The sequence below is a fragment of the Convolutriloba macropyga genome, chromosome 7, assembly GCF_964194025.1.
Source record: "Convolutriloba macropyga chromosome 7, txConMacr16.3, whole genome shotgun sequence".
NCBI lineage: Eukaryota > Metazoa > Xenacoelomorpha > Acoela > Convolutidae > Convolutriloba > Convolutriloba macropyga.
The window spans coordinates 61,229,792-61,251,805 of NC_134474.1; the positions used below are offsets into that span (position 1 = coordinate 61,229,792).

Here is a 22,014-nt window from a genome sequence, read left to right on the forward strand (position 1 = left end):
CAGAAACCGAATTCGTCTATCTAATTGGGGTGTATTCTCTGGCCTATCCAAAAAATAATGATGTTTAAGTTAGGACTTCGATATCATAGATCATTCGATGCAACGGCTAATATATGGATTTATTTCAAACGTATGGAAACATTATTTCAGGAAAAAGATCAATTGTTTAAAAAATAATAACTTAGTTTTGTATAACTCTGTGGGCACGTACGCTAAACTCAGAAACCACGTTATTTCCTTTACTTTAACTTGATTTTTTGACATTTCACAAAATTTACCGAATGTCGGATATTTGAGACGAGTAACACATACATTTGGCAAGATTTACTTCTATATTCTGTTGATTGTTCCTGATGCTTCAGATGCCTTCAAAAATTGAGCTCTCAGTTGACTTTTGGTAGACCATTATTTATTGTGAATTTTAAAAAACCGTGAAGACAACAGCAGTGTTGTTTTGCTTCAGATAAAAAGACAAATCAAGAAAAATGCGCGGGGAAATTAAATATAACATTTATCGTCCACATTTTTGCGCTAAATTGACTGACTTATCAAATTACAGAATGCACCTGCGTGATTTGATTATTCGAAAACGTCAGTATTAAAATACAAAAATAATTTATTGAAAAATTTGAATTCCATAATTCTTCAACGACTTATCACGTAAATAAATATTCAAAAAAATTTTTTTGTTCTGTTTAATTGAAATGATTAATACTTAATAATTTCCGAATAAAGCACAAATGAGTTGAAAATAATTTGCAAACAGAGTTGTAATTATAAATACCAAAAGTAAACAACTCCTTCTGACCGTTTTTATATTCGGTTACATTTATTTTGAGAAAATTTTTCAACTAATTTTCAGTCTAACTAGTTAAAAAGATTAAAAAGATTTCATCAATAGGACATTTTTTTGGTATGTAAACAATTATATGAGAAAAAACAGTCACTTATATGTTTGCTACTTCTAGCGTATAGATTGATCGCTGCTCTGTGTAGGTTGAAGATATTTTTTTGGGACTGATTGCTCTTGAAAATTCAATTTGTCAAGTTTTTAACCAAGTCAAGTTTTTAACCAAGTTGCTCCCGAAATTATGCTTCAATTTGAGCATTGCGGAACTGAGTCAAAAGAGCCTTTCCTCTCTGATCAGAGAAAAAATTATGACAAACTTGAAACTTATGTTGGGGCTTTCTGTGCTAGTCAGTCTCAAACGAGTCGTGTTGTTGTTGTTTCTCATTAAACTGTTTTGTCCTAAAATCAGACATTCTCTGAAGCATTTGTGTTATGCCGGTGTTGTTCTCTTAAGTTCTGACGCCTGGATTTATTTCAGGAATTTTTCTGCTTTTGTTTTTATGTCTTGAAATGCAGTATTGGCTAAGTGTTTTTTTAATTAATTTTGTTGGAGTTAATTTGAAGCAGGAATTGAAATGCTTAAAAATTTTTGCGTAGACCGAAAAGAGGGGTTTTTTGATACCGCTGTTTTAAGCGAGAAATTGAGTTGAAAAAAAATCTTCTGTAAGCGAGCGAAATTTTGGTGGATTTTCCAATCAATTTTTTAAACAATTTTTGTTTGGTTGAGACGTTTTGAAGATGCTATAGTACTTTTTTCGTCTTGATAGTGTTTGGAAGTTATTTTGGCAATTAATTTTGGCAATTTTGATGATAGTTTCCAAGTTTGCGATAATTTTCATGTTCGCGTACTTACAAGCTTTTCTAGTTTTTCCCCAGTGTTTTTGTTTTATTGCACTATTCGGAAATTGAAAAGAATACAATTGCTCAAGTAATTTTTAGTTACCAATCTATTAGAGTTTTGATAGTACAAAATCTCAGTCTTTTCTCTGAGATGACTAAAAATCGAGAATTTGAAACTATTTTAATCTTTTTGCAGTAAAATTTTCTTTGAAGTTAGAATAGTTTGTCAGGCTAGTATATACTTCTTATTGTTGTATTGGAATTTTATACTTTTAAGTTTTTTGGAGCTTTTGTATTACAAAGAAATAATGTAATTAAAGAAAAAAATTTAGTTCAGTTGACCTTAAGTTTTTTTTGTTTATTATGAGTGGTTTTTCCTAGGTACAAGTTTGTTTGATTCCATTCATTAAATACGCCTTTTTGACAGACAATCTGAGGACCCAGCAGTTTCATGGTAGCCTTTTGCGACACGATCATGTTGCAATGCGCTGATTATAGTCTAGTTATTTTTTTTTGTTGTTGACAGGTCGTGAATCTACACCAACTGCATTAAAGAGACAAAGAAGTCGACTTGGAAGTGAACTGCGAAAGAATGATGTGAATTTTGCGAAGCAAGATATTGACACTATTATTGCAAATTGTAAGAAGGATAATAAGAAGTTCACAGACGAGACATTCCCACCAAAGCCTGTCAGTTTGTACTTCAACGGAAAGAAACCCGGAAAGACATCTGTACAATATAATGAACAAAAGTAATAGGCATTGTTGCTAAAGTTTTTGTTTAATAGCCGCCCTCATCTTCTCAGCCCGCTATTATAGCGCTCCTATTTTTTTTTACAATTCAAAGAATTTGAATTGTATTGGGGCGCTGTCTTTTTTTTACGACTCGAAGAGGAGTATTGGTTTTCTTAAGGTTTTTTTTTACCGGAAGTACTATTCGTTCAGACGCTGCTTTGACCTAAAAGCGAAAGTGAGAAAAATTGCAGTGTGAACTAATTTTTTGTGAGCGAGAGAAGTTTTTTGATCATGCGCTGCGTTTAGTGAATGACTTTTTGACTTTGAAAAGTAGTTTTTGACTGAATAGCACATATAGATAACTGTTTTTAGCCGTTTTTTCGTCTAAGTGGCCCATTTTTCTGCTTGTAATATGGTTTTTTGTAGAAATGATTTTTATTCGATGCTATATTGAAATGTAAACCTTGGAAATTAATAGCACAGTGTTTTGCAGAGCCTGAAAACGCGTTTCAAGTTCAAAATTGGCATAAACTTCTTGATTTTGTAATTAATTTTTGGCTCTTTTCCTATTATTTTCTTCTTTTTTTGGATCTTTTAGCCGTCTTTTTGTCAAAAATCAGTCGATATGACAACGTCCCGTTGACAATTCATATACTCGATGCCTCTTTTTACCTCGATGTAATTTTGTTTTATAAAATTGTACATATGCTAATCCGATTTTGGTAGTTTTTTCCTATTTTTCTTCAGTTTTTTGTCTGTATTTTGGTTTTAATTACTAGAAATATTCTTTTTGTGCAACATGAGGGGCTTTAATTTCGTTTCAATAAAAACGTCAATAATTTTTTAGCGTTAAATATTTGAGAAAAAGTGAATTTTTTTATAAATGCAGTCCTAAAAATTTTTTGACCTTTTTTTGCAAAATGTTTCAATGTTTCGTATGTTTGATTTCTGCTTTTTCTTTTTTTTGATCTGTTCAGGAGGATAGATTTTTGTCTCGGTTGTATCGTTGTATTTTCTATGTCTCGAAGCTGAAAAATGAAATGGTGTTAGTTTTTCTTGTTTTTTAAATTTGATTTTTAAACTTTCAAAACCTTTAAACTTTGATTTGAACTTTCAAAAATCAAGAATTAGTCTTTGTTAGGTTGTTCCTTACATTGTGTCCATATTGTTCACATTCTAGCTTGTATCATTCTAGCTCTGTCCTGGCACCTACATTTATACTGGTTTTATTAATTTTTTTCAGTTATTATCAAATTGAATGATTTCGGCTTTTTCTGAGATTTTCGTCATTTCTTTGGGTTGCAATTGATTTCATTCAACATAAGGCAGTACTAAGAGTTTACTAGAAAGCCTTTCCCAGAATTGCTACCTATTACTTTTTATTGTATTTTTTTCCGACCTTGGTATTGTTCTTAAACATTTTTTTTGCCTTTAAATATTACTCGGTTGCTTTTCTATGATTATTTTAATTTTTGAATTAGTTTGGAATCATGTTGTCTAGCATATATACAAGAAGAAAAAAGTATATGTTGTTTTTGTCTTAATTGCAGTGATGAGAAATCTAACTGTAGTAGTTTTCTGATTCTTAACTTTGAGCATTATTTTTTGAAAAATTTAATTTAGTTTCTAAGTTATTATTATCTGCCGTAATGAGTTTATTGTTTATTAAAAAGGTAATGGTTTCAGCTGCAATTAGGGTTTTTGTCAAGTTTTGACGCTTCGAGTCGCTTCCGGAATTCTTCAGGCTATGTTTTTAAGATCTGTTCACACATTTTCATGATTTTTGAAGTCAAATTGGAGTAGTGATTTTGGTCACGCCGAAACAGGAAATGGAGCGAAAAAGCGAGTGGTTTTGCGGCGTGAATTTTTTTCGCTTGAATTTTAAAGTAGAGTGCGAAACTGGTGTTTGAACAAAAATTCGCTTTCTCGGTAGTGGTTTTTTGTTCACATGCGGCAATTTCACTCTGATTTTTACTGTTTTTTCATTTTTTTGGATCCGATTTTTTTTCTAAATGGTTTTCCCAATCCATTCACAGCTCATTCTAGGCTTACTTTTTTGTTTGAATTAAATTTTCGTTTCTCGTTGGTGTTTTTTTGTTCACATGCGGCATTTTGACATTGTTTTTTTTGTTTTTTTTTTCTTATTTTTTGATCTGATTTTTTAAATGGTTTTCTCAATTCACTCGTAGTCAATTCTAGGTCTAGTTTTTCTGTTTAGTCAATGAAAATTCTTTGAATTGTACGTCAGGACTTGTCCTGCTACGTTTTTTTACTTCGTCGAATAAAAAAATGTTTCGCTTTACCTCATTTTGCCGCTTGTTCAACATTTTGCGTGAAATCTTTTTGACGTCTCTAGGCTAGTTTCTCTCTTCTCTCATTCTGCTAAAAGTGATTTTGAACATCAGTTGCTCAGCAAAACAATTCAAAATGAACAGAGTCAGTATAAAAAAAATTGAAGTTAGAAGTAGAAACGGGATAAACCCATAAAGCCCAATTTTAGATGCCCGCTATTTGAACGTCGTTCCTATAAGTCTTAGTTACCATCTCTAATGATTATTGGTATTGATAGTAGCCCCTGTAGCCTCTCTCTAAGAAACAGAAGTACGTTATGTTCAACTACGAATTGCCATCAAAATAAATCGGACTTAAAAAATGTTTTTGTACAAAATTTTTTTTGCAATATCTTTTCTTTCAATCCCAATCATGCTTATTGGAATCAACGGCGGCTATTTTCCGGCAATCTGCCGGGTATGTTTTTTATAGCTGCGAAGCTGTAAGCTGAGCGTAGCTATATTGCGGTGCTCTTGGTTTTTTACAATTCAAAGAATTTGAATTGTATTGGGGCGCTGTCTTTTTTTTTTAAGATCTGTTCACACATTTTCATGATTTTTGAAGTCAAATTGGAGTAGTGATTTTGGTCACGCCGAAACAGAAAGTGGAGCGAAAAAGCGAGTGGTTTTGCGGCGTGAATTTTTTTTGCTCCAAATTTAAAGTAGAGTGAGAAAACGGTGTTTGAACAAAAATTCGCTGTCTCGCTAGTGGTTTTTTTATTCACATGCGGCAATTTCACTTTAATTTTTACTGTTTTTCGATTTTTTGGATCGGAATTTTTAGTAAATGGTTTTCCCAATCTATTCATAGTCCGTTCTAGGTCTAGTTTTCTGTTTAGTCAATGAAAATTCTTTGAATTGTACGTCAGGACTTGTCCTGCTATGTTTTTTTGTTTCGTCGTCTGACGCTCTTTTTTTGTTTTACATTTGTTCACACAGCAAAGCTGAAAAAGTAGAATTTTCTGAATGACTTCTTCCTCTCACTAACGGCATTTGCGCGCGTGACGTCATTTCTCACTCGCTTTAGCGAAAGTTTTTAGGTTATTTGCGTGATTAGATTTTGATCATACGTGACTTACCTCACTCAATAAAATGACTTTTGCTCTTTAAAACTTAAGTTTAATTTGAATTTGTTGAAGGTCAAAGGAACTCCTATGTGCAGTAAAGGTCCCTAATAACAGGCTTCTGTGGAATGAATTTTAACAAGCTTTATTAATTTATCGCTGAATGTTTTTTAGCCTAGTTTTTTGAGCGGCGTCGATTTTTTTTCAATTTAGATCTGTATGTTTCTATCTCTATTATATGGCACGTAGGTCTATTCTTTCGCAACTATTCCGGCAATCTGCCGGCTATGTTTAATCGAAGAAATAGTTTGACAGACAATTATCTTAATGCACTGTTTCGTGAGAAATTTTCTGCAGCTTTAGATGAATTTCTGCAGCTTTAGAGGTGCAGTTATTTACATGTATGATGCTGAGAATTATGTGCGTGAAACTTTAATTACGGCAATATTTCGGTTTCGGTTCTTTTTTGAAGGCATTAAAATTTATCGTGCGAAATTGACACAAAGCTTCAATTGTTGCAGCGAGTGACTTGGTAATGACAAAAAGATGAGGGGTAAATTTTAATCCTCTCATTTTTAATACGTTTAGTCAAGACGAGACAGTTTACAAATGGCTACGACCAGGAGAGTTTACAGAATCGCGGAAAAGTGACATGGAATGGGCCATGTTCAGAGATCCAAAGGGTTCCGATATCATTCAAGGAGTTCTGGGAAACTGCTGGTTGCTTAGTTCCCTGGCAGTTCTGGCAGAGAAACCAGATCACCTGCAGTTATTGTTTCCTGTGGATGAATACTGTGAGACGGGAGTGTACGAAGTGAGGTTGTGTAGAGAAGGCACATGGACTCTTGTCACTGTTGACGATTTGTTGCCATGCGATAAACGAGGTTAAACTTGTCTTAAAATAATAGTAAAAAATTAATTTTGATGTCGATATGAATTCCATGAATATGAATCTTTACAAATGGAACTTTCTCCTGAAAGGTCATTAAGACTGAAGACATACTGAGCAGTTCTCTAAGAGCTGCACTGGTCTCAGTATGTGATTCACTGAAAAGTGCCCAGGAGACAAATTCAAGGTGTTAAGGGGAGTTTTCATTAATAGCTGCAATAGCCGAGCGGAGAGAAATTATTGGCCTGCTCTTGATTACAAGAGGACTCGAATACGAGTATTGGGTTTTCTTGACATAATTGTTTCCAGAAGTTCTGTGTTGGATATGATCAGACCTACAAAATACGGAGTATGCTTGCCTAAAATAGAACCCGGTGATTACATACACGTTATTTTAAGTTTTGTTGTTATGTTTTAAGGTCGCCTGCTGTACTCGGATTGCACTAGAAGACAATTGTGGGCGCCGATTGTGGAGAAGGCATGTGCGAAGCTGTTTGGCTGCTACGAGGCCCTGGTTGCTGGCAAGTGTGTTGAGGGACTTTCATTACTCACGGGGGCACCATGCGAGTCCATAAGTCTACAGAAATTGAAGCACGAAGAGGTTCGTGAAAATCCTAAAGGAAGATATATCACCCAAGATCTCAATTGCTCTCAAATGAAGCTTGTTGTAGCAATTATATTAGTCCTGCTTAGTCTCTTACGCGATTTTCGTACTACCAACTTTTGGTCTGATTGTTTTTTCATCTGACCATTTGACTTTTCGTCCTCAAAAACGGGATAAACAGCTAAAGTCCGGAGGGCATTAAGTGGTCGAGAGGCTCTCTTACAGTCTTTCGCCTTACTAGTCTCTAAGCATATGATTCAACAAAACTGTTTTGATGAGACAATTTGTGTGAAGAGCGGTTCTTAATCTTGAAAGCTTGACCATCAACCCCCTCGCCCCCACCCTCACCGTACTCGTCCACCTGGCGATTTGGACCCCTCGTTCAACCCTGAAGGGTGGTTTTTAAGAGTTTCACCCCTCCCCAGGATGAGGTGCTTGACCCAAGGCCCGATCAGACAGAGTTTGGTCACGCACGGGGGTACACCGTGACCGCTCCACAGAGTGGCAGCACTACCTACGGTCTGGATAGTCTATTCAGGACCGCATCCGGAGTCTGAATGGTCTGCTCAGGTCACTACTTAATGTTTGGAGAGTAAGTAAAACGTCTTCCAGAGTCGTCGCGGTCTGACCAGGGCACTGATTCAACATTTTTTCTCGCACGTGAGTTTTTTTGCGAAAGGTTTTTTGAAAGCTATAAGACATCTTAGCCCAAGAATCAGTACTCTACCAGAACTATCCACACGAATGACAATCTTGCAAAGAGAAGGTTTTATAAAACGAAGTTCCAAGAACTCATTTAATCTTATATATGCGTCTCATTTTCATTTGGAAATCTTTTCTAATAAGAATTTACGAGCGTAATTTTGTCATCTCGTTAGAAATTACCATATTTTTTGGAATCTGCTCAAGAAATCCGCCCATAAAGATTATCTACAAATCTGTAGCTATAAACAATGTGCAAAGTTAATCTAAAATAATGATCTGTTCAATGTTCATAGTACATTTAAGCAATTTCATTGTGGATTGAATCGTCACTTGCTACATCGAAGGATAGAATCATTGTCGAGGAATTCTTGTCACTGCTCTGCCTAAGTTCAGGGAAACATCTTACAAGTTCAATTTTTTTTATTTGAGAGAAACAATTTCATATTTTTATTGAAGGACTTCGTTTCTGAGCACTGACACGTCATTCTGAGAAAGGCTCGGCATTTCGATCCTCTGTTCAATTCCGCGCTTACGCGAAATAACTAAGCCCTAGCGGCAAATTTTCAATGTAGTTTGCTTCATTTTTAAAACAGAAAAAAATGCTTAAAGCTGCGAAAACTCAGTAATGAGAACTATAAAATATCTGAAATGTTTTGGTGGTTTCATCGCTTCTTGTGGATTTCAGTTTTTTTTCTGAGCAAAAGCTGATTATCAGCAAAGGTACCACCAACTTAACGTATCAGCTGCAATACGTATCAGCAACCTTATTCTGCAACAATCATTAATTCAGCGCTAATGAGGCAATATCAATTGATCGGAAGAGAGCCGTAGCTGATATCATTTATAACAAAAGACTGAGTGATTTCTGACGAGACCTTGTAGATCAGTGTCCTCCAGTTGCTACTATTTAACACTGACTCAGCTTACCTGAACAAAATACTGAAATAAAACCTCAGGTACGAAGTAATAATGGCTATAAAATTATCTGAAAATTTTTTGTTTTTCCATCTCTTCTTGAGTATTTCAGTTTGTTGTTTACTTTGAAAGAAAAACAGCTGAGAAAATACCGACTATCATTAAAGGTGCTATAAACGTGAATCTGTCTGACAAAAAAATATCAACGTAATTCTACAGCAATCCTTAATCCGCAGCACACTAAGGTTCCAATTCGGGTTCGTAATATAAATGTTTTTATGCAAGCTGAAATGAAGATTGCATGATCATTTTGATTTTGTTCTGATGGAAAGCTGAAGAGATTTTTTGATTTCATAATTGGTGCTGCTTTTTCCTTTGCATTTCACAAAATTGTGCTGAAACTTCTTCTCACCTGAGTAAATTTCCAATAGGTTACTAATATAACTAGCTGAAGAGCAATCAGGAAGCTAGCTCGCAATAGCGTGATGAGTCAGTAGCCATTTTTTGTTCCCCAGAAACGCATCATTACCGATGTATTCATTAGTTTCCTGGTTAGGTAACAAACAGACCGTGTTCGTATAACTGCCATTGCTTTCGTTCGTTTGCCAGATATCAGAAGTGCAAAAGATTTATCGAACTTCACCGAGCAAAAATCATAAACAAGTGTTTTTTTCAATTACAAAAAAGGACTATTAGGATTATGGTTTCACATGCTCAAAACAACTAAAATTTTCAATTAAAGCATTTCCAAAAAAAACCTGTCTGAAGCCTGCAATAAAGTTGTTAAAGAAAATGTATTTTCAGTTCTGTTTAAATAACTTTATAAAAATGTTTTGGAGCTATTCATGTAGAATATTGGTTACACAATATCGATTGATTCGTATAGCTCTTCGTGTAGAATATTGGAAGGCCAAAAAATTTTTATTCTGACATAAAAGCTAATTATTCTGAAACTAATCGCACACCAATTATATTGCAGCTAGAATAAAAGGCAAAATCTCAAATAGTAGAAATTGATTTTCAGTGTAATGAAGTTAGTGCAACTTAATGATTTGAGAAAGCTGAAGCACTTGATACATAGCTCAGATTATGATTAAGTTAATCGACCTCAGTGCGACGGCATTAGTTCAACAATAGAATCTCAGGAATGATTTACCATGAGCTTGTCTAGGCTTTCGAAATCTAAATTTGCGGAACAACTGGTGGTTTATTGCAGAATTTTACCTTGCAACTGAGTGACAACTTTACAACTGAACATTATCTCTACTTAATTCTTGAGACGTGCATATGTCAACTGTTTGCTGAAATTCAGCAAGAACAATCTCGTAAAGATGCGAAAAGGTTGAATTTAAAGGTAACAGGACAAAGCAATCTGACGATTGTACTGTTTACGATATGGTTGAAATAATTACAAACCAATTTGACGTATCTCTTGTGGCAACTGATGGATTGGAAAACCACAATGTGATACCAGAAATCATTTATTGCTTCTCAAGTTTGAAGAATTTATAAAAACGAAATCAGTTTCTCCGTAAGTCAGTAACATTCAGAACTTGTGACAATTTTGAATGTAGATATGTCACCAGACTTAACAAAAGCTGAGAGAGTACAGCAATACAATTTGCGATTGCAGAAACCTAAATTTGAAAGTCAACATCCTGTAAACATAAAATGAATTCGCCGTGGGAGTGTACAACAAGGGGATTGACTACAGAGAAAATTCTCTCAAATCTCGATTTTCCTTCCTAATGTTCAGAGCATTCTATCGGTCGAGAAGACTAAATTTCGCCAGCTCTAGAGCCGAGTCTCATCACATTGTCTCTGGCAGAGACATGGCTTGATGATTCGGTACTTGATAATGGAATTTTTGCAGGTCGCGCTTTTACATTCGTTATTCGATCAGATCGAACGGCCGATCATCACGATGGGCTCCTAGTAGCAATGAGCAATGTTTTTTTGGGTACTGTTATTTTAATGTTTTTCGAAGAGTGAGCAATATTGTGTTCTTGTCTTTTGTAATAAAATCCTTACTCTCTGCATTATACTTGCAGATCTACCTCCTCGAGGGTCGATATTTGAGGTCAAACCTGGTGTTACAGAAGTCAAATTGCGAAATGTTTTGCTGATGTGGAGGCGAGCCTAAGCTGTGAGAAACGCAAATTTGTCCGGTGGGTTCTACTTGGTGATTTAATTTTCCCAAAGTACGTTGGGAGTCGATCTCTTCGCTTCTTTCTGATGGGCAAAATTGTTTGAATTTTAATTTTTATAGATTGAATTTTTGCTTACACAAATTGTTGATATATCTCATAAGCTCAGAATTATTTTGGATCCATTTTGTTGCCCCCATCCCAACAAAAGGGGCCCTTAATATTGTAGAGCGATTGTGCTCAGATCAGTATCCTATTTTTTAATGACCTAGGTTACCAATATACAAATGCGCACGCTTTTTCGATCAGGTCTTTTGACGACGGTGAGTTTTCTTCGCATCCAACACTGTCACAATCTTTTGCTCAGGAGTGCCACTACTTGAATTGAGTTTCTCTCAGCGTTATAACAAAGTAATTTGCTCTCAACAAAGGCTCAACAGAAAACTAAGAAAGCGCTGAGATGTTCCCTTCTATTATTCATCAAAGACAATGCCTTGTTTAATCAAACTTAATACAGCTCCAAAACATCAAAAAATCCCAGTTGAATGCCTCGAAAAGGAACTAGTGATTCTTTTTGACATTTTATTGGTAGTGCAAGTCCTGTTGACAGTGTATAGAAGTTTAGTACAATTAGAGCGTTCGCTTTGTTGAAAACTTCAGGTGGTAGAACTTGCCTACAGAAATGTTTCACAAAAACGAGGTGTCTTTTGAAGGCTATGTGAAAGTGAATCATTTTTTTCATTCAGGTTTTGAACCTAAGACTGAAATCCGTTTTGTCTGCAGCAATGAGATCAAATTTCCTGATGTTTGGTTCAGCATTGATGATTTTCGAAATACTCTTTTACGTAGCCCAATTAGCTCGATTCATGCATTTGATGAGATAATGCCAACTATATTGAGAAAAGCAGCTCTTTCATCACCACAATTCACCCAGTGTGATTATGTTACCCCTGTTCACAAAAAAGGACCCCGAGCGGAGGTTGAAAATGTCGTTCTATTTTAATACTCCCTAGGCTATCTTTTATTTTGAGAAATTTCTATCTGTTTTGTACCCAAAAGGCAAAGGTCAACATAGATTTCGTGCAAAGCACTCAACAGTTACGCAATTGCTAACGTTTCTGCATTACTTGTATTTCAATTATCAAAAGAACGTCGAGCTGGTTGCTGTTTTCTTTAGATTTCAGCAATGTTTGACTCTGTGGGCCGCACCGTTGCTTTCGAAAATTATTCATTTTAGTGCTGGCAAAGATTTTTTGAACCTTATTAGTTCTTTATCTTCTAGACGACAATGTGTTAAATTAGATGTTTTTTTTTGTCTGTTAGCCTCCAGGTTACTAGTGGTATTCCTCGGGGAAGCGTGTTAGGACCGGTTTTTTTTTATTTTCATTTATGATACTATCGAAATACCCGAAGTATCATATTTTCAGCTACGCTGACGACATGAAATTACTCTGCCAAGGCGACATCTGCGTGAATATTGCTCAAACTGATCTGTGCTTGTTACTGTTATAGGCTTATTTGTGCTCTATCTGTGCTTATTTTAACTATTTGTCTTTTATTTCAGCTTAAAGCGCATGTCTACACAGTATTGTCATTGGATATATTTCATGGTAATGTCGAGATACGTTCGCTTATTAATATTACGGATCTGGGAATTGAGGTATCCAAGACGTTGAAGTGGATTCTTCCTTTTCTAATAGCTTGATTCCTCTACTAAATAAGATATAGATCGTCTACCTAAACACGAATTTTGTATTTTCCAAACGCTCCTGTAATTGCCTTCATATATTGCGTTATTAGTAATACAAATAGAAGCACATTCTGTGCTATGGACAGTTTTCGCGCGGGGCTTCTTATTCTCTTCTTCAACTGATAGTAAAATTTGAGTTGAAATTGAGCCGCAATGTGCGTTCTTCTCGAAACATGTCAATTGTCTGTCACATTTTTTTTCTTTTTCACAGGACCCCGACCATGAAATGATTTGGGGGCAGCTGATAAGTGCGAAAGAAGGCGGGCACATAATGGGTGCCTCATGTGGAGGAGGACAGATGCAAGTAGACGATAAGGCTTTCGACGAAGCAGGTCTGAAACCCCGACATGCCTATTCGGTGCTAGATGTTAAGCTACTGGGACAGAGTCGCCTGATCAGACTGAGGAATCCATGGGGCAAATTCAGTTGGAAAGGAGCCTGGTCGGATGACTCACCACAAATGAAGAAGAGCAATAACAAGGAAAAGCTCAAAGCTAACAGGTACTGAATAAATTACATTCCTGTATTTAACGGCCCAAAAATTGTTGTAAATTTTAGATCCCCGAACTTACATGCAACTAGTTCATGCAATTTGCATTATCTTTAGCTTTAGCTGAGTGTGACTGAAAACTATAGAAAATATAGTTGTGAGAAATGTGTTTCATTTATGTGACGGAAAGGATGATCAAATTGTTTAGTTCAATTGAAGTAAGTATGTGCGTGATACCAAAATTGAACGTGGTACGGCGGCCTTCCGTCTTCATCAATATATCTGATCTGTAAAAAAAAAATTTTCGTTCCAAACAAACGGATCCTCTCAAAGCTACCCATTAATTAGATTACTTATGTACATGTCTATTATTAGTTGATTGGTTTAGGGCAAATGAAGGTGTGTTCTGGATGGAGTACAATGACTTAGTGCAATTTTTCGACAGTGTTGACGTATGTCGTCTGAACCACGATTGGATTCTCACCAAGATCAATGGAATTCTGCCCACTCTTACCTCTACACAGCAACATATGGGTCTCATCACAGTGACCAAATCTACAGAAATTGTAGTCACGTTGTTCCAGAAAAATAACAGAAATACAAATATGTCTAAGTGTATGGACTTAGCAATTATAGTTTGCAGTTGCAATGACAAAACTTTTGCCCCTATTAAAATGGTAGCATATAGTAGACGCCAGCTCAAATCTTTTGTATCCGTTAGCCACATTTACAAGCCAGGTGTTTATATTGTGGTTCCTGTGGCTTTTAATCACTACAAACACGACCAGCAGATGCCAACCAAGGCCAAGTTGAAAAAAATGCCCAAATTCACAATGACGTTTCATTCTATGGCCAACATCTCGGTCGACAGGTTTTACATTGGCACATATACCTTAGCAGACTCGCTCTACCATCTTGCCCACCAGAAAGGCATCAAACATGAAGGCTAGTTTAGATAGGCTTAAAAAGATTGATAATAGATTTAAAGAGAAATGTTATTAGGCGCAGTAAAAAGTAAGAATAAAGAATTTGCTTTATGCCGATGATGACAAAGCACAAATAGCTAGATTTAAAATCTGACCTTTGCCCCAGTAGTTAAGCGTGTAGCTTTTTTCATTCGCCCGTTGCAACATTCGTTTCTTACTCCAGATATTGTATTTAAACAGTACTTTCAGCTATCCTTAAATTTCTCAAAAAATGTCGCAATTGATCCATACGGGCTCTTCAATAACGTAAATATTTGACGTTCTTCGTTCGTATTTTGTGGATTTGTAATGCCTTGTAGTATATAGAAAAGATGCTCGTTTTCAATTTAATGGGACAGAGCGTTATCTGTTCAAAGTCATAAAAAGGCTTCCAACAGCTGACAAGTTTATAGTATAAGTAAATATTAGAATATCAGTAAATTTTTCTGACAGGGCATTCTGATGTATTTGAAACTTCGCGTTTCCGTGTTTGAATCGGGTTGATTGTTTCAGCTCGAAAGGGAGTGACGGTGTACTACCTGAGTGGTGGATGGGCTGGGTTGGTGGTGATGGCAGAAAACAGAGACCCGGATTTATTTCTCCAAATCAAGTGCAACTGTAGTGACAGCACTAATGTTGTTGCCACAAGGTTATATCTTTTGTTTCATGCTGATGACATCTAAGATTCTGACCCTAAGTGTTAAAATGTTTCTTGCAACCTCAAGAAACTTTAACTTTGGTTTTTAATAGCCGCCCTCATCTTCTCAGCCGGCTATTATTGCGCTTTTATTTTTTTTACAATTCAAAGAATTTGAATTGTATTGGGGCGCTGTCCTTTTTTTTTAAGATCTGTTCATACATTTTCCTGATTTTTGAAGTCAAATTGGAGTAGTGATTTTGGTCACGCCGAAACAGGAAGTGGAGCGAAAAAGCGAGTGGTTTTGCGGCTTGATTTTTTTGCTCTAATTTTAAAGTAGAGTGAGAAAACGGTGTTTGAACAAAAATTCGGTTTCTCGGTAGTGGTTTTTTGTTCACATGCGGCAATTTCACTCTGATTTTTACTGTTTTTTCGATTTTTTGGATCGGATTTTTTTCTTAATGGTTTTCCCAATGCATTCACAACTCATTCTAGGCCTAGTTTTTTATTTGAATTAAATTTTCATTTCTCGCTAGTGGTTTTTTTGTTCACATGCGGCATTTTGACATTGATTTTCTGTTTATTTCTTATTTTTTTGTTCTGATTTTTTTTAAAATGGTTTTCTCAATTCACTCATAGTCCATTCTAGGTCTAGTTTTTCTGTTTAGTCAATGAAATTTCTTTGAATTGTACGTCAGGACTTGTCCTGCTATGTTTTTTTACTTCGTCAAACTTTTCGCTTTACCATTTTGCCGCTTTTTCGACATTTTGCGTGAAATCTTTTTGACTTCTCTAGGCTAGTTTCTCTCTTCTCTCATTCTGCTAAAAGTGAATTTGAACATCAGTTGCTAAGCAAAGCAATTCAAAATGAACAGAGTCGGTATAAAAAATTGAAGTCAGAAATAGAAACGGGATAAACCCATAAAGCCCAATTTTAGATGCCCGCTATTTGAACGTCGTTCCTATAAGTCTTAGTTACCATCTCTTATGCTTATTGTTATTGATAGTAGCCCCTGTAGCCTCTCTCTAAGAAACAGAAGTATGTTCAACTGCGAAATGCCATCAAAATAAATCGGACTTAAAAAATGTTTTTGTACAAATTTTTTTTTTCAATATATTCTATTCGTTCAATCCCAATCATGCTTATTGGAATCAACGGCGGCTATTTTCCGGTAATCTGCCGGGTATGTTTTAATACAGCGGAAGTAAAATAGCTCTTCGAAAAGTGTCAAGTTTAAAATTAAGCGGAATGAGAGAACCGAATTGACTTTCCCTTCATGAACATAGAATATTCGTACACGTGACCCATATGCTCCTGATCTGATGTACATATACTACGGAGACGGTCATGACTCGGTCAACAATTTCCGAGCTCAAAAATTTTGTACTGACAAGGGTGTAAATTGTACGTAGTACACTCGAAAATTGCGATTATTTGGTTCATTCATCACGTCTAGTTATATTTTTAACTGTTTTCGTTTGAACAATCAATTTTAAGTCAAAAGAAATAGAAACGAGGTCGCATGCACTATAAAACGCTGAAAGGAGCTTTAATAGAGGGAAGTGTATTTTTTGCGCACATAACAGGCGGAACAAAGTGTGAGCCGTTATAAAAGGTGTTGCAACCCGTTGACATTTCCGTAATCTTTTCGGTGACTGTCGAAAAATTAGCACCATTTCAAACTATTTTGTTGTAGAGGTGACCTTGTGACAATGGATGTAGTTCCTCCCATGCACAGACAGATCATAGTGGTGCTGAGTCAGCTGGAGATGTCAGGCGGACACCAGATCAACCACAAACTTACACACCGCACCTCAACCGGAAAGGACCTGGCCAACTGGGCACCCGAAGGAACCACAAACAAGCCAGCGCTCACTCAAGCCATATGGGGATTGCATGCCCCAAGGCCACTGTAGTAATCCGAACATAGCATTGATTGAAAGCTAACACTGTCTACATTACGACGCAAAGATACAAAATTAGTTTTTTTGTGAAAATTTTGTGAAAAAAACGTTTGTTTTTTATTCAACGAACGGATCCTGGAGGTTGCGAGACTGTCTATTTTTTGCAAGATTTGGGGGGGCAAGGAATGCGTACATTTGTGAGCAAATAGTTCAAGAAATTTAATGTTCTCTAATGTTGATTGGAATTTTTTACCATTTGAATAGACTGAATTTTCTGTGACAACTTATTAATTGCTCTCAAACGAAGTTTGTAGCAATTATATTAGTCCTGTCGGTATTTTTTATGCGATTTTTCGCTTGACCGATTTTTCGTCCTCAAAAACGGGATAAAAACGTAGCTCCCAGCGGGCATTAAGTGCTCTTAGAGCTTTTCAGCTCACTAGTCTTCAATTATGCAAGTATGCGATTCACAAAATCTGTTTTGGAGACTTATCTTTATGGCGCGAAGGGCGGTTCAAAGAGATTGACCCCCCCCCCCCCTACTGTTGCCACCCCCATCACTCCCCGATGCACCACCCCCCCCCCCCCGCTGCGCTCACTTACGCCCCTTCAATTAAGCTAAAGCTAGCCTCACTAAACCGTGCCTAGCTACCGACGAAGCCAGCCGGTTTTGAGAGCAATTCGCCCGACGTTAGTCGGTTATGTTCGGAACACTCGCTGACGAAATCTATACAGCTCGTTATGTACGAAAACTATAAACTGCATTCCATATAGTTCTGTTTCATTATTTGATTTTATGTAAAAAAACGGATGGATGATAAAATGCCCATTTTCACGAGAAATCTTCAGGTTTATATGATTGTGTCAGGCTTGACCATAGGAATTTTTGTGTTAATCAGGTGGAGAACTTAATATTCTGCTGTGGATACACACGACAAATCGACTAATGTCGCACAAAAATTTGCTTGATTTTTACTGGATTTATGTGTTCACACGGAAAATGGTGTAAATTGATGCAATATGTCGTGGAAATGAATAATTGTTTTGTCCTTTTTTACGCGAGAAATTGGTTAATAATTCATTTTTTTTGTTGACGGACACAAGTACTTATTGTTTTGACGTTCTGCCACGAAAACTGATCTCTTGTCTGTCGAAAATGGATTAAGTATGTAAACTGGTAGAAATAGTTGCCAATGTTAAATACTTGTAAAAACAGTTTAGTTGTTAAAAAATTTCAGTTCTCAATAGTTGCATTTTTGATTGGATATTCCAAATAGCCACATGCTGATAGATTTCGATCGAAAAAACTGTTTAGCAAATTCATATTTCGGGCATCAAATGAAATAAGTGTAGGAAAGAACCTAGTCAATACTCTAACAGCAAATGGGGCTTTCTCTTAACCGATGTTGCCTAAAAAAGTTTTGAAGCCAATTTCGCTGGAGGGCTCTTCAGGTCACCTGTTCTCACGCTTGGTCTGAGTGGAAGATGCATATATCGTCTTTACGTTTCTCTAAAGTGAAAGGGGCAGAGTGCATAGGGTTTTGAAATTTATTTGATTTTAAATTCTTTAATTGGAAACTACAAAAAACCGGTTTGGTCACTGTAACCCAACTTTACAAATTATAACAAAAATTCAATTACTAACGCGGTAGCCAAGCAACGTCGCTATAACTTAAACATTTTCTATCAAGTAGTTTTGAAATAGTTACTCAGTTCCAAGCTATACCAAAAGTGTCGATTACAACAATTGAGAGTTAGAAGTTCGCGCAGGGTTGACCAAATCGTCCGACCTCATATAATTCCCACGGAAAAAGCTTGAAGAGTGACAGAGACGATCAATATTGCAGTTTCGTTGCAGTATTTCAAGAACGGAAGTTAAAGGATAAGTCTACCATGTTATTAGTAGCCTTAAGGAATAACTGGCCTATATTTTTGAAGCCAAATGAGTTGATTTCGTACATATACAATTTTTACTAAAGCAGGAAAAGCTATCATGGGTTCTTCTTAGAGAATTTTATCACTTTTTTTTTACTTAACAAGAGGAGTATATAGTGCTACTATTTGGAAGCTCAATGTGAACAGCAATACGTTGTTTTCCTAAGCGAGCGATAATTTGTTTAGTGCTTAGTGGTAGTGGTGATAATTAACGCACTTAAAATTTCACTCTGTATTCTTGATTAACTATCCATTCTTTTCTAGCAGCTCTTTAATACTACAGCTCTCCCCGATTTTTAGTTAGAGCAAGTATAAGTACACTGCATTTTATAAAAGTAACTGGATTAACAACAAGGGAGTGAAGGTAGTTTCAGTGAGGCCAGTTAGGTGTTTTTGAGTTTGGAGTGGTGTCAGGGCATGTGGAAATGATGATTGATGATCAATGAAGCAGAAGAATTGAGGTTGAATTGTCACAAGTTAATGTTAAATGAAGTGAATTCTGCAATGAAATGTCAAGGGCTTGTGCTCAGTTGCTATTTGTCAAACAGGGATAATGTAAAAGTACGACCGAAAGGCAATAGAATTTTTGGATACAAAAGATTGCAAAGGGCGATGAGTTTTACTCAGTTAAGAAATTGAATTGCAAACGACTATATAAGAATTGTGAATTTTGTTGTTGTTGGGCACCACAACCACCTCTATGACTTTCTAGCAACCCTACCCGTTACTATTATTTAAAACTCATATATTTCTATACGCATGGGTTCGACTTGAGTTGTTATGAAAAAGGGTTACCAGAAAATCTCTAAGTCATATTGTTAAATACACTTATTTAACTTACATGGTTTTCTCTAAGATTTGGTTTGAATAACAACTGAGTCAAAAGATTTCAATTTTAAGCGCCGGCTTGATATTAAGTAAGAAATCAGAACAGTGAAATAGAAATTTATGTACAATCTAATATTGAGAGTTTCTCCGCCTCGGGTGTTAGCACCACATTTTACCCATAAGCGTTCAATTTCTGACTTGTATAAAGTAAAACTTATTAAGAACGACTAACGAAATCTTAACTACCAAGCTGGAATAACTAAGCGAAATGAATCACCAGAATCTTGGGTTGTTACACCTCTTACTTCCCAGGGAGAGCACGTCCACGTGCTGTAATGAAATGTCGTAAGTAAAGAGGTAATTATTATACACCAGTAAAATTTGTAATAAGAAAGCGAAAGTAGACTAAATGTATCAACTGTTATGAAATTTTGGAGAGAATTTAAGAGTTACCAAACTATTTTTTTTATTAGTCTACTGTTTAGTTTTCGTCAGAGGAATACCACTACGATTGGCTGGAGGCCAGCCTCCTTCGTGGCTTTTTGTTCTGAACCTGGTTTCTGGGTTTTTCTGTGGTAACTACTGCCGAGTATATGCTATCAATTTTTGATTGTAGCAGGTCCAACTACCTCTTGTTATTGGTACCGTTACTGCCTGACGACTCCAGTCTTGGTCTGTTTCTTTCCTTTCTTAGTCGATCATTTTCTCTCCTTAGTTTCTCTGTTTCGTCTTTTTCAGTTTCTAAGTCCTCTTGTAGTTTTCATTACTTCTTTTTCCCCTTCCAAAGAGTACTCGGTTTGAGTTCCATCCTTTCCTTGATGTTTTCGTTTTCCGTTTTTAAACGTTTCATTTCCATTAGTAAAGTCTCCTTTTCTTTCTCAGCTGACCACAGCTGTTGGGTTGATCTATGTAGATCTTTTTGCAAAGTTAATACCCTTTCTTTAAAAACTGCATTTTCTTCTTAAAGCACCAGCTTCCTCAGGAGTCAGAAATCCATCCAATTTTAGGAGTTCCAACTCCTGATAATTTCTGCTTCTTGATTTCGGGTCATTCTGTAGGAGACACCTAGCTTTTCCTCCGCCAAGGTTCTTTTGTATAAGCATAGGTGCTCGGTCTGTCAAACTGAAGGCAGTAACGCCTTCCTTGTGCTCCGGCTTCATTCGACTTTCTCCGGAAAGTCGTTTTTCCTTTTTAGAGGACTTACTTTTGGGACATTAAACTTCACCTGCTTGGGTATACGGTATACGCACATCGATGCTTCGTCTTCTGTTTCCTCTTTTGTCAGTGAGGGCACTATTACAGTAGTTGAATCGGCAGGTGAAGAAGGCCGCGCCAAGGACTCATTTCTTGAGGGTGGAACATCAGTTTTAATTGGAGGTTCTGTTGGCACCGATCCAAGATTGATATCTGGGATCTCTACATATAGAGGGACACATAAATTAGATATGTCGGCCTTGAAAGGACCCCTAGTCCTCTCGACTTCCTCGACCCAACTACATTCTTAAATAAGGCTAAATAATGATACTGGATCATTATCAATCAACGGGCTATTGAGAGTCATTGAGAATATTTTGACGCTATATGTTTAGCCAAAAATTGAAAAAGGAAAATGATTAAGCTTCCTGTGTCATCTAAAAATAGAACAACATGAATAATTTGAGTAATTGAACAATGATACATAAACGTTTGCAAATAAAGATCCAATAGGTAAACAATTTAAATTAGTATGTGAAAGATAGTCCAAAAAATAATTTCAACAGAAGACTGAAAGAGAGAGTAAACGAGAAATGGAAAAGCTTCAATCTTAGATCCGGGGTTTTAACTAGGCAACTGATAGTAACGACTGAGAAAATGTAAGTGATGAAAATTTACTTTTCAATTCAACTTTCATTTGTTTACAAGCCAAAAGCTGGGGAATTTAACCACAAAACAATTGAGATAAACAAACAACTCAGATTATCGTTTTTTTAATTTAAATTCACCTGTTGCGAACATCTTTTAATCTACACACTTCCCAGAAGGTGTCGAAATCAGTTTTTTGTTTACATCAATTTTAAAATCGTCCTGTTACTAAATTGTAGCATCTTGAGCTCTCACAAAAACAAACTTTCTCTATACAAGTGTTTACAATTTCATCACTCAGCGGTAACACCTTGGACCCCCCACAAAAAGTGTTCAAAACCTTGAGAGTGATCGGAATTTGTGTAAACATTTCTCTGACAACATCTGTTACTAAATGAACAAACACAAACAACGCTCAATTTTACCTCTCCTTTCAATAAAAGTTCATCTACAATGTTTACTACACTAAACCTCTTGAGCAATCAGAATGTCCTTCTAAAATACCGACACATTCTCGCTATATACTACTCACATGGATGATTTTCACTCTGCATTTTGTGGTCTGAAAAACAGAGAACTGGCT

The 22,014-nt window shown here is 36.1% G+C and overlaps 1 protein-coding gene across 1 annotated transcript in view; it reads left to right on the plus strand.

Moving 5' to 3' along the window:
* Window positions 1-16,990, plus strand: part of LOC142342423 (calpain-15-like) — a 30,474-nt gene extending 13,484 nt beyond the window's left edge. Inside the window, exons 2-8 of the mRNA XM_075393744.1 lie at window positions 2,217-2,442; window positions 6,408-6,703; window positions 7,128-7,309; window positions 13,041-13,330; window positions 13,708-14,264; window positions 14,798-14,933; window positions 16,619-16,990. Coding sequence (XP_075249859.1) covers window positions 2,217-2,442; window positions 6,408-6,703; window positions 7,128-7,309; window positions 13,041-13,330; window positions 13,708-14,264; window positions 14,798-14,933; window positions 16,619-16,838 — 1,907 coding nt within the window. The 3' untranslated portion in view covers window positions 16,839-16,990. The remainder of the gene's footprint in view (window positions 1-2,216; window positions 2,443-6,407; window positions 6,704-7,127; window positions 7,310-13,040; window positions 13,331-13,707; window positions 14,265-14,797; window positions 14,934-16,618) is intronic.
* Window positions 16,991-22,014: the final 5,024 nt, after the last annotated feature.